At 34.5% G+C, this 13,065-nt stretch overlaps 1 protein-coding gene across 3 annotated transcripts in view; it reads left to right on the top strand.

Annotated features, from left to right (window-relative positions):
- rb1cc1 (RB1-inducible coiled-coil 1) overlaps window positions 1-13,065 on the top strand; it is a 56,501-nt gene that overhangs the window by 3,206 nt on the left and 40,230 nt on the right. For all 3 annotated transcript variants that reach the window (XM_066719663.1, XM_066719670.1, XM_066719658.1), the window contains exons 2-7: window positions 581-705; window positions 3,162-3,290; window positions 3,423-3,549; window positions 4,878-5,048; window positions 5,323-5,525; window positions 8,648-9,068. In XM_066719663.1, coding sequence (XP_066575760.1) covers window positions 3,220-3,290; window positions 3,423-3,549; window positions 4,878-5,048; window positions 5,323-5,525; window positions 8,648-9,068 — 993 coding nt within the window. In that variant the 5' untranslated portion in view covers window positions 581-705; window positions 3,162-3,219. The remainder of the gene's footprint in view (window positions 1-580; window positions 706-3,161; window positions 3,291-3,422; window positions 3,550-4,877; window positions 5,049-5,322; window positions 5,526-8,647; window positions 9,069-13,065) is intronic.

Here is a 13,065-nt window from a genome sequence, read left to right as displayed (position 1 = left end):
CTGGTGAGTGTGGATTATATAAACACTATTTTTTAAAGTTAATTTTTACACTGATGGAGGTAATTCAACACTGGTGAATTTACTGTGCTTTTACATTGTATGTGACCTCTGGTACAATCCATTTACTTTGGAAACATAGTGTATTTAACATTAACAAAACCACAACTTTGTGCATTAAAGGTTTAGGCCTTTGTCTTATAGTATTTGAAATCCTGTGTTCAATACAATTTTCAGTATTTCTCAATTATCTTGTTTGGGTGCAATATCCTTAATTAATAAATAGATAGTCATGTTATCCCTGTCTCTCACTAACCGTTCACAGAAATGCTGGTATTCATTTTATTTTTTGTTTTATTTTATGTTATTTTATTTCAGTTGGGTATGTTTTACTACTAGTGCTAGTGAGCTTTCCCATTATGTTTTTAGAGAAATGTAAACTTGTAGGTGAAAGAGAATGTTAAAATTTCAGAACTCCAGTGGAGTTACATGGATTTTCTAAAATGGACAGTTATTTTGTCTGGCTTTGCAATTTGTGTATTGTGTTAACTTTCTTATTTCTTACTTATTTTTTTATTAACAGGTCCACCGAGCAGTTTTAAGATCCACCTGTTTTCATGGTGCAATTGCCAAGGTGCAAAAGAACAAATGTCCTCTTTTCCTGAAACACTTGGCTATAGTTAAAGAAACCACTTCCTGTGCCCAAAAGTAAGTGTACTCTTTTGAGTAGGCAATGTTATGTTTTACTTTCTTTAAATTATGTGATATATATGGAGTATAGGTAAGGCAAAATTATATTAATTAATTGCTATAGTGCTGAATTTCTATTTTATATATCCTTAGGCCCAGACCAAATACAAATTTGAACCCAATCCAAAATAAAAAAAACATACTGATAGATTTCAGGTTAGCTTTAGTCATAGTCAAATGAGAAGCTGCTGTCAAGTCTTAGCATTTTAATTTGTGGCTGGGGTGTGGGTCAAAGTTTTTATTATTTGCCAGGCCTTAAAGTTTTAATTGAATATATTAAAATGTCACGGATGTTTTATAAATAAGAATATATATTTTTTCATCATTCATCAGATAATTTATAGTTTCCTAGTTGTTTGCAGTTGAAAGATTCACAGAGGGGCAGGTTTTATCTGCAGTCAAATCGAGGGCTCCAGTTTGGTTGTCATGTACTTTGTTTTCCTGTTGTGGGTGTGGGTAATTTGGTTAGCATAAGGAAAAGGAATGACTACTTTTTGTATCCAGTATTGTTAATGTCTTGTAATAAGGTCATGCTATAGTATCTCAATACAAAGAAAAGGGAAATACAATACAAGTTTGAAAAGTTGGTTAACCAATACAGAAAAAATACAACAGCAGAAAACCAAAAACAATTGTTGCAAAACAGAGTACCACACAGCACACTAAAACATTAGAAACAAAGCAGTTTACTTAGAACCCTTTACTATATAGTTATGGCTTTTTGGTTATTTGATGTTCATATAATTTGTATTGTGATCCATTTTGCTTTCTTAAATACATTGCACAAAATACAACAACATTGCATGTCTTTGCCAAATGTAATGTCAACGTGAAATAGGTGTGAAATAATGTGAAATTGGCCTTTGAATAAATTGTTGTGCATGTTATTGGAATACTGAGTTTTAACATAAAACATGAATACACACTGAATGGTGGAGCATAGGAGTTATTGAGGTTATTAATTGTTGTTCTTCTTATGAAGTAAATCAAGAGGATTTTCTCACCTCTTATAGCAGCTATATTTAGCTCTAAATTTAACATTTTCATTATTATTCAAAATACCCTTTTTTCCCCCTCTTCTCTAAGTGGTTAACCTTTTCCCGGTCTTCTGCCTGTGCCAACCTCTAGATTTACATGGTTGTTTTTATATTTTAATTGAGCAGTCCAAGGTCCAAGATGAAAGGTATCCTATTATATGTATAAATTCAATATTTAATCCAACACTTTCATAATCAAATCTAAAAATATATGTATGTTATTTAATTTTTTTCCATTTGGCTAATTCATACTCTTTCTGGTGTATTACTGTGTAATGCACAGGTATGTTACCAATGCCATGGTATAGATAGTGGGTGACAGGGCATAATCATAATCCTTGATATGCTTTATGGGTCAGTGAACCTTATTAAAAGTTAGTGTGAGGTTTATGTCTGCCTGCATTTTCACTCACATTTTCTAGTGTAGCTGAGTGTAGCAGATGTGTTTACTGCATAAGGTCATTACCAAGAGTAAATATTCAACACTGAAGCATAACAACCTAGAGACATGGCAGTATAATATATTTAATAAGAAAATGATTCCAGTTACCCAACCTTTCCTTTTTAGAAATGTCTATTTAAAAATTGCCTTTCTCTGGCACCTCGCTCAGCATATATGTGATTTCACTATGGAGTGTAACAAACTTAATACTTTTATTTATATATATAATATTACAGTATTGCACTTACCAAAAAATAAAGATGTTTTACTGTCACAGTACACTTTACTGTTTGTATTGATTGTTTGAAAGACATTGAATAGTCTATCCTTCTTTTAATGGTGATTGATAGGTGTTCTGGGTGTTGTGCTACCAACAAGCTTTTTAGTTTTCACAGTTATTTTTTCAACTTACAGTTCTGTATTGTGTCTGATAACATGTCTCTTCTTGAAGATGCCAACATGAAAAAGATTCTCCATGTAGACATGTTCTTGTGAGACTGCTATTAGATCTGTAACAATTTATGTACTGGTTGAACAACATTGTGTGTATTTCTGTCAGCTATGTATTTTATTTTGATCTTCAAATAAGAATACAAAGATTTGCTTTAATATTCATTTAATATTTATTTATACCACAATTAAAATCATACACTGAGTCAGTCAGATTCCTTCTTCAATTGATGCCAGAGACCATCACACTGTGTTGGAGGTGTTTTTCATTCTGGTATTATACATATTATCATTGTATGCTTTATAAGGTCTTACCATGGTGACTGTTCTTTCCCCCTGAATCAGATATAAATTATTGGTTTAGCTCCTATTTTATGTAATTCATATACAAAGTTTTAATGTGATATCATATTGATGCTTGATTGTGTGAAACTGGTTGTCATTAATTGGTTTCTTATATTTTCTTTTCCTCCCCTCGGACAAAGGTGCTAAGTGACTAAATGAAAAAAGAAGGGAAAAGTGAAGAACGTTGGAGAAATCAACATGAAGCTGTATGTGTTCCAGGTCAACAATGGGAGTACACTGACTTTTGACACTGAACTTGCTGTTCAAACGTAAGAGCAATCTTTATATACAAAATGCATTGTAACATTTGGATATGTAACTGTGATTTTGATAATTCTACTAATGTGATGTGATATAAGATCACTTGTCTTTATATAAAATGTCTTTATAATTGATTTTAGGGTTGCAGACCTTAAACATGCAATTCAGGTGAAATACAAGATTGCAACTCAACATCAAGTTCTGGTTGTCAATGGAGGGGAGTGCATGGTTGCAGATAGGCGTGTCTGCAGTTACAGTGCCGGCACAGTAAGTATCGGCACATTGTGCACCTTGGAAAGGCTCAGATTGAGACTAAAAATTTCAGAAGAAAACAGCCTGATATCAAACCACGTAGGAAGGATAATTAATGTATTGGATTTGCACATAAATGCTTTAAGTAACTGATGTGATTTTGAGTAATTATAGGATAAAATGTTAAAGCACATTCAAATGTCAGGATGCTTCTAAATGTGTGCCACTGAGTGAAATTCATAATGAATTAGGTAGATGTGTGTGTGTGTATATATATATATGAGAGAGAGAGAGAGCGCACACAATGCAAGTGGAAACCTCTTGGGGAGGCCTTTATCCAGCAGTAGATTGATATAGTCTGCTGCTGACATATTATATTTATATAATTATATATATAGTATAAATGAAGGGTTGAATCTTCCACATTACCAATTTGTATAAATATATGGTGATCTAGGCTAATTCATGTGATAACCTGTAAAATAATTATGAATAATCTTGTATTTTGCTTTTAAAAATACAGATATATTTGTGTACTTAAACACTCACAGTTTCTTTAGGGTAAAAAATCTATGCAGCATACACAATGACTGCCACTGTATACCACACCATTCACACCTCCATCCAGTAAATAGGCACTTTGAATGACAGTTGCTGTAGCAAATGAATATGCACAGTTGGTGAATGTCTTGATGATTGACAGCCATTTAAATGAATTAGAAGATTCTGGAGTTGGTTTAGTAAGTCTGACAAATCACATTATGAAAAAATGACTAAGTTTTACCACTACAGTAATTGAAGATATTACTTTTATTGTAAATTAAAATATAGTGATATATATCCTATGTAGATTGCTTAAAAATGACACATTAACATATGTAATAAAACAAATTGTATCTTGCAAAATAGTAAAGTACCAAGCCAATTAATTAACTGTTGTGGAATGGTGTTCCACACTTGTGCCAAAACCTTCCAAAGATTGTGTGAATTGCTGTTTTTTTCTTCTTCTGGTCAAAACAGTCCAATACATCTTTAATAATATTGAGAATCTCCAGCTTCCTTTCTTTTGCAAGTGAATTTGAATTATGTCAACTGGCTGTTTTGGATTGTGTATGCATAATGAAAGACAAATAGCTGTAATGTTCAAAACAAGTACTGGAAGAGCCAAAAATAATATCTTGCAAAATGTGCAGGTATTGTTGTCATTCCATAAACAGTACAAGGTCACTTTATGAGCAGAAACATGCTGCATATATAGGCCTAATACACAAATATAACACATACACAAACAGAAATGTGCAAATGTATGTATTTACATATTGCTATTGTATTTTTTTGTACAGGATACAAATCCCATTTTTCTCTTCAACAAAGAGATGATTTTGTGTGACCGTCCTCCAACAATACCTAAAACAACATTTTCAGTTGAAAATGAGATGGAACTAAAAGTGGAAGAGTCCCTCATGATGCCAGCTGTTTTTCACACTGTTGCCTCACGAACACAACTTGCTGTGGTAATTTCATTTTGATTTATCTTTCTTTCAATTGATAACTAGCTCACTTTCAACTGCAATGCATATGAGCAAGTGATACACCTGAAGTACCAATAGAGAGAGAGAGAGAGAGGGGAGAGTTACTCTTTAGCTTTGATGCTGTACATCTTCAATGAAGAACAATGTTAACTTTATGATTTTTATCATTGAAGATGTAAAGCAACAAAGCTAAAGAGTAACACATATTATAAGTAGTTTATAATATTAACACTTTATTAATTTTTATGTGTTGCAGGAAATGTTTGAAGTTGCCAAGAAACTTTGCTCTTTTTGTGAACGACTAGTTCATGATGAGCACCTTCAACACCAAGGGTGGGCTGCTATAATGGCAAATCTGGATGACTGTACTCTGTCTTACCAGAAGCTGCTTTTTAAATTTGAAACTGCTTATGTAAATTATCAACAGAGCATTGAGGACATCAAACAGAAGCTTACCCAGTAAGTATTCTTCTAACATACATTGTCAAAAAATCAGGTGTTCTGCTGAAGATGTGAAATTAAATGTTTCTTCTTTTCCCAGTTCATTTTACAAAGTGTTGAATAGAGACACAGGAGCAGGCAGAGTAGTGAGGAAGAGTGACGGGTTTGTGTGTTTTGCAGTGAAATTGCATGAATGATCACTACATGTTAAATATATAGAAATTGCCTCCTTATGTACTCAGCTGTTCATTCTGTATATGTATTTTTAGACAAATCAAAATGTGACAAAATATGACTTTCGATAATCTGTCTGTCACAAATACTTACAGTTAGGTCCATAAATATTTACACAGTCACACAGTTGTCATCATTTTGGCTTCGTACGCCACCACAATGGATTTGAAAGCAAACAGATGTATTTTAAGTATAGACTGTCATCTTTAATTTAAGGGTAGTTACATCCAAGTTGGGTGAACAGTGTAGGGATTACACCCATTTTTATATGTGGTCCGCCTGATTTTAGGGTCTCAAAAGTATTTGGACAAACTAACATAATCATGAATTAAATTGTGAGTTTCAATACTTGGTTGCAAATCCTTTGCAGTCAATGACTGCCTGAAGTCTGGAACCCATAGACATCACCAGATGCTGGGTGCATATGAAAACATCAGCAACATTATAATAGGTTTTGCAAAAATATTATTGTAACCTTACAATCCTTAATAAAATGAGGAACCTGATTTCTTTGTATGATAGTGTAACTTTCTAAATAATAACAAAATGGTAAAATACATATAAAAAAAATCTGATCTGAAAGAATTTCAAATATATTTTTGTATTTAATTGAACACTAGAGGTCACCCTTTCTGTAGTTTTATATCGATTGTTTTACATAGTTCTCCTACATTTGTTTTTCTTAGCTGTGGAATTATTCCAAATTCAGGGAATAAGACATTTGTTTTTTTTGTGTATTTAGGTTCTTCTTCAAAATTAACACTGAAGGCGAGTCTAATTTAACAAGAACTAGGTGAACCATTTGGTTTTCACCAGTGTGTAAACAACTGAATGAAGATCTGTGGAATGTGTTTGTTTGTTAACTTCACAAGCATTCGTAACTCTGTCAGCACAAGGTTCTTGGAACAAAGTGACATCTAAAGGAAACGCTTGGATACGCTTGGCTTGAAAACATTTCTCATGCTCTTAAAAAAGGCTTTTGTCCAGAACTGTTCCTTAGGCTCATGACTTGGGCTCAGCCCCTGAGCCAGATGCAAAAATTGGAGAGATATCAGTTACTCTGGCGTGGTATTTTATTTTATGAAATTCCAGACCCAAGATGCCTATTTAACTGCTGTGAGATTTCAGAGTTTTTCATGTTCCATGTCATCTTTTTTACATTCAGAATAAACTTGCATCAGTGTTAGAATTTTGGTTCACTCTTCAGTACCTCAGAAGTTAAACTGATTTTACAGGGGAAGTTTGGCCATTTTATATCTGAAACTTTGTAATGTATTCAAATTATGCTCACTAGTAAATAGAATTTTTTCAGACGTTTTCAGGAAGCATAGAATTCCAAGCAATAATTTATTTTGTCTGTCTACTTTGGGCCTCAATGCATTTCAGTTTATGTGCAAACACCCCATCAGTGTATGTATCTCTGAAATAATTCAATGTTTTAAAGATAACCATTGAGAGGATGTTCAGCCCATTTCAGAGATCCGGTCTACTCCTGGAATCAAATGTACTTGATTCTGTAAGAAACTGACACCTCAGGCATACCAGGAATTGTTCAGCAGTTCTGTGTCAAGTTAACCTCTCTTGAACCCTGTTAAATCCATTGCTCATATTTCTTGCACAATTTCTTGTATTATTAAGGGTGTATAATTTCATTCTCAAACTACAAAAAAATTTGGTATACTTTTTTTTATTTATTTAAGGAATGTAAAGAGATTTTTTCAATGCATAATCACACATGATTTCCATCACCTGATGACTCGTGATACATACATTCATGGGAGCTTTGGGAGTTTTATACAAATGTTATGCAACAGTCATAAGTAGGGCCAGATGAAAAATCCTTTAGTCTTGTCATTTAGTCATACCACCACCAGATGTTGGTTAGAAGCATACAGTACCTGAAATATTGTTTTGCTGATAAATGCATTTTAAATTCACTTTTATTGAAAATTACCTAGTAACCTGTGGCACGATTGATAAATATGCAAAATGGTCTAAATGTTAAGAATTGTTTTCTAGTAGACAGGGGTTGTTCACAAGCCAGAACTTCAAACAAAAAAAATAAATAAATGAGAGCACAGCCCAAAATATTAAAAAATAATAATTATTTATTATTCACAGGTGTTGTTTACACCTCGAAAAGTTTTCGACTGTGAATTTTGAATTGCTGCCAGAGGAAGTCAGGATCAAAGCATGTAGAAAGGCATTTTTTGCCTTTTGTAGTTGAAACCTGCAAATGCATTCTATTTGTACTATGATCAAACACTGTGGATGTAGTTAACTTTGGGAATATTAATGTGTGAAGGAAATCCAGTGTATATTGTTTTTAAGGTGAAATCAACACTTAAGCATAAATACATAACTTATAATTTTTGAGAATTTTCCACTGTGCTCCCCCCCCCCCCCCCACCGACAAAAGTATAAAAGAACATAGAAACCCAAGAAGACTATATAAAAACCAATCAAATAAGTTCTGGTGTCGTAGGAATCTAGAACATTCTACATGGATAACATGGCATTGTAAAAACTTAAAAGCCCACAGAACAAAACCAAAATAACTGAAGATAAAGACTTTATTGATTGATTGATTGACTGATTGTTGATTGACATTGTTGTCCTTATCATTCCCTATTTCTTAATTTAAGATTTCTCATTAATTTGTGTTTATCATAAGGACACATTCATTTCAGTCCTAGTAATTAATAATTCGTTGTTTAAGATAAGTAACTGCTCTTATTCACAAAATTATCTTCCATTAAAGTAAAATGATTTTGTCAGATTTTAACATATGGATACCATACCATGTCATATCTTGACAGTAGCCCTGAGGGAACATTTCATATTTCACCCATTTTTTTTTGTGGGATTGAAGATTAATGCAATGTTTGGTTTTTTGGATTTTGAAGCCTAGGTACAGCCGTGTCTGTTATGGCTAAGATTCCGCTGCTGGAGTGCTTGACCCGCCACAGCTACAGAGAGAGCTTGGACAGATCAAGCTCACCTGCAGAGAAGGAAGGGACTGGAGAAGAAACTGAGGAGGAAAAATCTACTGATTCGGTGCTATGCCCTGGAGGACCCAGAACTAGCAATAAATCATCAGCGTCGTTTTCCATATCGTTAGAGAATCCGTCTCAGGACAGTGTAGCGCAAGATAACAGCGAGGCAGCCAAGAGCAGCAGCCCAAGCGCTGCACCGCAAGACACCGACTCCCATGACAAGAGTGACCAGCCTTTATTCAACGTCTCCTTGTTAGATTGGATAAATGTACAAGACAGACCAAATGATGTGGAGTCTGTTGTGAGAAAATGCTTCGACTCCATCAACAGAGTAAGTAACTGTTTTTATTTGAGCTACATTTCTTATGACACTTATATTTGTGTGTTGCTAAATAATAATTTAGCGCAACTGAGGTTTAGAGCTACAGCTACATTTCTGTGAATCTCTTCTGAAATGACATGATATTGTTGAGTTTTTCAGCTCAGGAAGAATAATTATTTTACTGACTTGTTAATTAGATTAAATGTTTTAATGAAATGCAATATCTTTGTAGTGGGTGAAAAATACTACTGAGCACAACAAAAACAAATGTTAATATTTGAAATATATGAATGTTTCAAATAGAACAGTGGAAAGTCTAGATGGAGAGTACACAAATGTACACAAACGTCAAAACAGGCTATGCTTTAACAATGATCAAAATGTAATATGAAATATGGTATTTTGATATTTACGTCTCACACAAAAATAATATATATATATATATATATATATATATATATATATATATATATATATATATATATATATATATATATACACTCACCTAAAGGATTATTAGGAACACCATACTAATACTGTGTTTGACCCCCTTTCGCCTTCAGAACTGCCTTAATTCTACGTGGCATTGATTCAACAAGGTGCTGAAAGCATTCTTTAGAAATGTTGGCCCATATTGATAGGATAGCATCTTGCAGTTGATGGAGATTTGTGGGATGCACATCCAGGGCATGAAGCTCCCGTTCCACCACATCCCAAAGATGCTCTATTGGGTTGAGATCTGGTGACTGTGGGGGCCAGTTTAGTACAGTGAACTCATTGTCATGTTCAAGAAACCAATTTGAAATGATTCGACCTTTGTGACATGGTGCATTATCCTGCTGGAAGTAGCCATCAGAGGATGGGTACATGGTGGTCATAAAGGGATGGACATGGTCAGAAACAATGCTCAGCTAGGCCGTGGCATTTAAACGATGCCCAATTGGCACTAAGGGGCCTAAAGTGTGCCAAGAAAACATCCCCCACACCATTCCACCACCACCACCAGCCTGCACAGTGGTAACAAGGCATGATGGATCCATGTTCTCATTCTGTTTACGCCAAATTCTGACTCTACCATCTGAATGTCTCAACAGAAATCGAGACTCATCAGACCAGGCCACATTTTTCCAGTCTTCAACTGTCCAATTTTGGTGAGCTTGTGCAAATTGTAGCCTCTTTTTCCTATTTGTAGTGGAGATGAGTGGTACCCGGTGGGGTCTTCTGCTGTTGTAGCCCATCCGCCTCAAGGTTGTACGTGTTGTGGCTTCACAAATGCTTTTCTGCATACCTCGGTTGTAACGAGTGGTTATTTCAGTCAAAGTTGCTCTTCTATCAGCTTGAAGCAGTCGGCCCATTCTCCTCTGACCTCTAGCATCAACAAGGCATTTTCACCCACAGGACTGCCGCATACTGGATGTTTTTCCCTTTTCACACCATTCTTTGTAAACCCTAGAAATGGTTGTGCGTGAAAATCCCAGTAACTGAGCAGATTGTGAAATACTCAGACCGGCCCGTCTGGCACCAACAACCATGCCACGCTCAAAATTGCTTAAATCACCTTTCTTTCCCATTCAGACATTCAGTTTGGAGTTCAGGAGATTGTCTTGACCAGGACCACACCCCTAAATGCATTGAAGTAACTGCCATGTGATTGGTTGGTTAGATAATTGCATTAATGAGAAATTGAACAGGTGTTCCTAATAATCCTTTAGGTGAGTGTATATATATATACACACACACACACACACACACACAATGCAAGGGAAAAAGTCAATCTTCCTTTCATTTAGTTAGCGAAGAAAACAAAACCACATTTTTTATACAGCTGGTACCAATTTGAAATATGGATGACACTTGTTTTTTGATCATATTGACGGATGTAAAAATCATTTTTAAAGCATAGTTTATTTTGTGAGGAGTATAATTTAATACAGATTGTGTGTTTTTAAAGAGACTTGCAACTTTTTCAAACTTTTTTTTTTATTCACAAAATTGTACCCGTTAAGTACCAGTGTTACATGTATTTAACATCCCCCTCTTGTGGTTGATTTTCAAATGCACTTTAAATTTAATAAGCTGAACGCTGGTATCCGGTAGAGGTTAATCCACAGATATGGGGCTTTGTGTTTTAATGCATCTTACATAGTACTGCAGCTAACCAGTCGTGAGTAATTCAAGTATCTAGAAAAGTTTTGTGAAGATGCTGTTAACTTTTTAACCCCCCCTTTGTATGGCTATGATGTTTCACTAATTAAGTTTATAATATACAATCGTGGCACACATGTGCCCTGTTTCCCCTGGCAGATGCGTCCACTTGTGTCATTTGGGTGTTTCCACTGACAGGTTTTCAGGACGCTTAACTATCTGGTGCCAGATGTGGCTGTAAGCCCATTAAGGAAATCCTTCTTTTTCAGAACCGTAGATGTGTGATTGACTTGTAGACAGATGGAGAAGAGAAATAGATCAGATACACATCAGCTACATTATGTCAGCAGATAGAATCTCAAGTGCTGTGAAACAATGACTGCTTACAGTTAATATCCAAGTGTATTAAAAACTTGCTTCACATGGATTTCACAGGACCCCAGTGCAGTGCTCTGACTAGTTTAAAGAAAACTGAAGGACACTAATTGAGAAAAAAAAAAAAAAAAAACGATTTTATTAATATTTTATGAACAACTGGACGGTGTTTCAGGCTGTCGTTCTGTGAATGATGTGCAGGTCTTTTGTACAACAGCTCCACAGAAACCATCAGTATGAAGACAAACTCAATTTAGTTACCATGTGCCCATTTACAAGTTAAATTAATGAATAATTAAATACAGCAGATCTGGGTTTCCCTCTAAAACATGAAGGACTGGTTTACTAAATGCGTTACTATGCCACAATCGATATGCTCCTCTCACAACTGGGGACGTACTTCCTACAATGGCCAGGTTTTACAAAAAGCTCAGGAACGCGTCCGGTCTGGCACAGACGGTTAAGCCAGAGGGAAACGAGGCAATGGGGAGTATTGGGAGTTTGCTTACAAAAAAAGCTACAAATATCTCAATAAAACATTGTGTTCAACTGATACTTAGGCTTAGGATAAGCTTAGGCTATGCTAGGGTAACAGTTTGGCTTTTAATTTTAAAAGGAAAAACAGATTTATTTATATAATTATTTTTACCATATAATATGTATACTGTGTATATGTATATGTTTGATCTGCTTAGTTCCAGGTGGAATTAGTGTTCTGACATGGGAGTTTTGTTTTGTTTTTCTTTTTATGTATATAACCACAGTTATGTACTAATAAATAGAGGGAAAACTTTCAAATATAAAGTATTTATAGAAATGTACTGTAAGTAGTCAGTTGCATTAACTAGTTATATTGCACTTCCTTGTACACGTTTGTGCAATGGGTCATACTTGGCAAGGACCTAATTTGATAATGTGTTGCAATATGTATGAATAAGTCATCAGCATCATAGGAAATTTAGATTTTAGGTTATTTTACCCCAAACTATACAGTGCAGTGCATGAATACGTAATGAATATGTAATCTACTTGTCCATGTTTTCCTGTTTTGTCGATTGTCCTGTTTTGTTGTGGACACACATCATTGATACTATAAACATAGTAAACCAATATCACCAATATGATTGATTAATTAACCTTATGATAAAAATTATTGATACAAAGTGTTGGAATTGCTGAAAACGTTTGTGTAAAATACATTATGGCTTCGGGTATCTATTACAGAATGTTGAACCTAGATGAAATTCACAACATAAAACATCTGACAATTTTGTTTAAAGAAGTATCATTTAGATGATGATATTACTCTAGAGATATGTAGGGTTGAGGGAATGCTTTAATTTATATGGTGATAGCATTAAAATGAACAAAAAGGCAATGCCAAGAATTTTGTGTTCAGTTTTTCACTCAGTCTCTGCAGAGGCATTTATCACAAAAATGTATATTACAACATGATTTTGAGCTGTATTGCAGTATTTGCATTCCT

The sequence above is a fragment of the Amia ocellicauda genome, chromosome 2 (genome assembly GCF_036373705.1).
Source record: "Amia ocellicauda isolate fAmiCal2 chromosome 2, fAmiCal2.hap1, whole genome shotgun sequence".
In the NCBI taxonomy this organism is placed as follows: domain Eukaryota; kingdom Metazoa; phylum Chordata; class Actinopteri; order Amiiformes; family Amiidae; genus Amia; species Amia ocellicauda.
The sequence above is the reverse complement of the archived record's forward strand: the minus strand, read 5'-3'. Positions and strand labels throughout refer to the sequence as shown.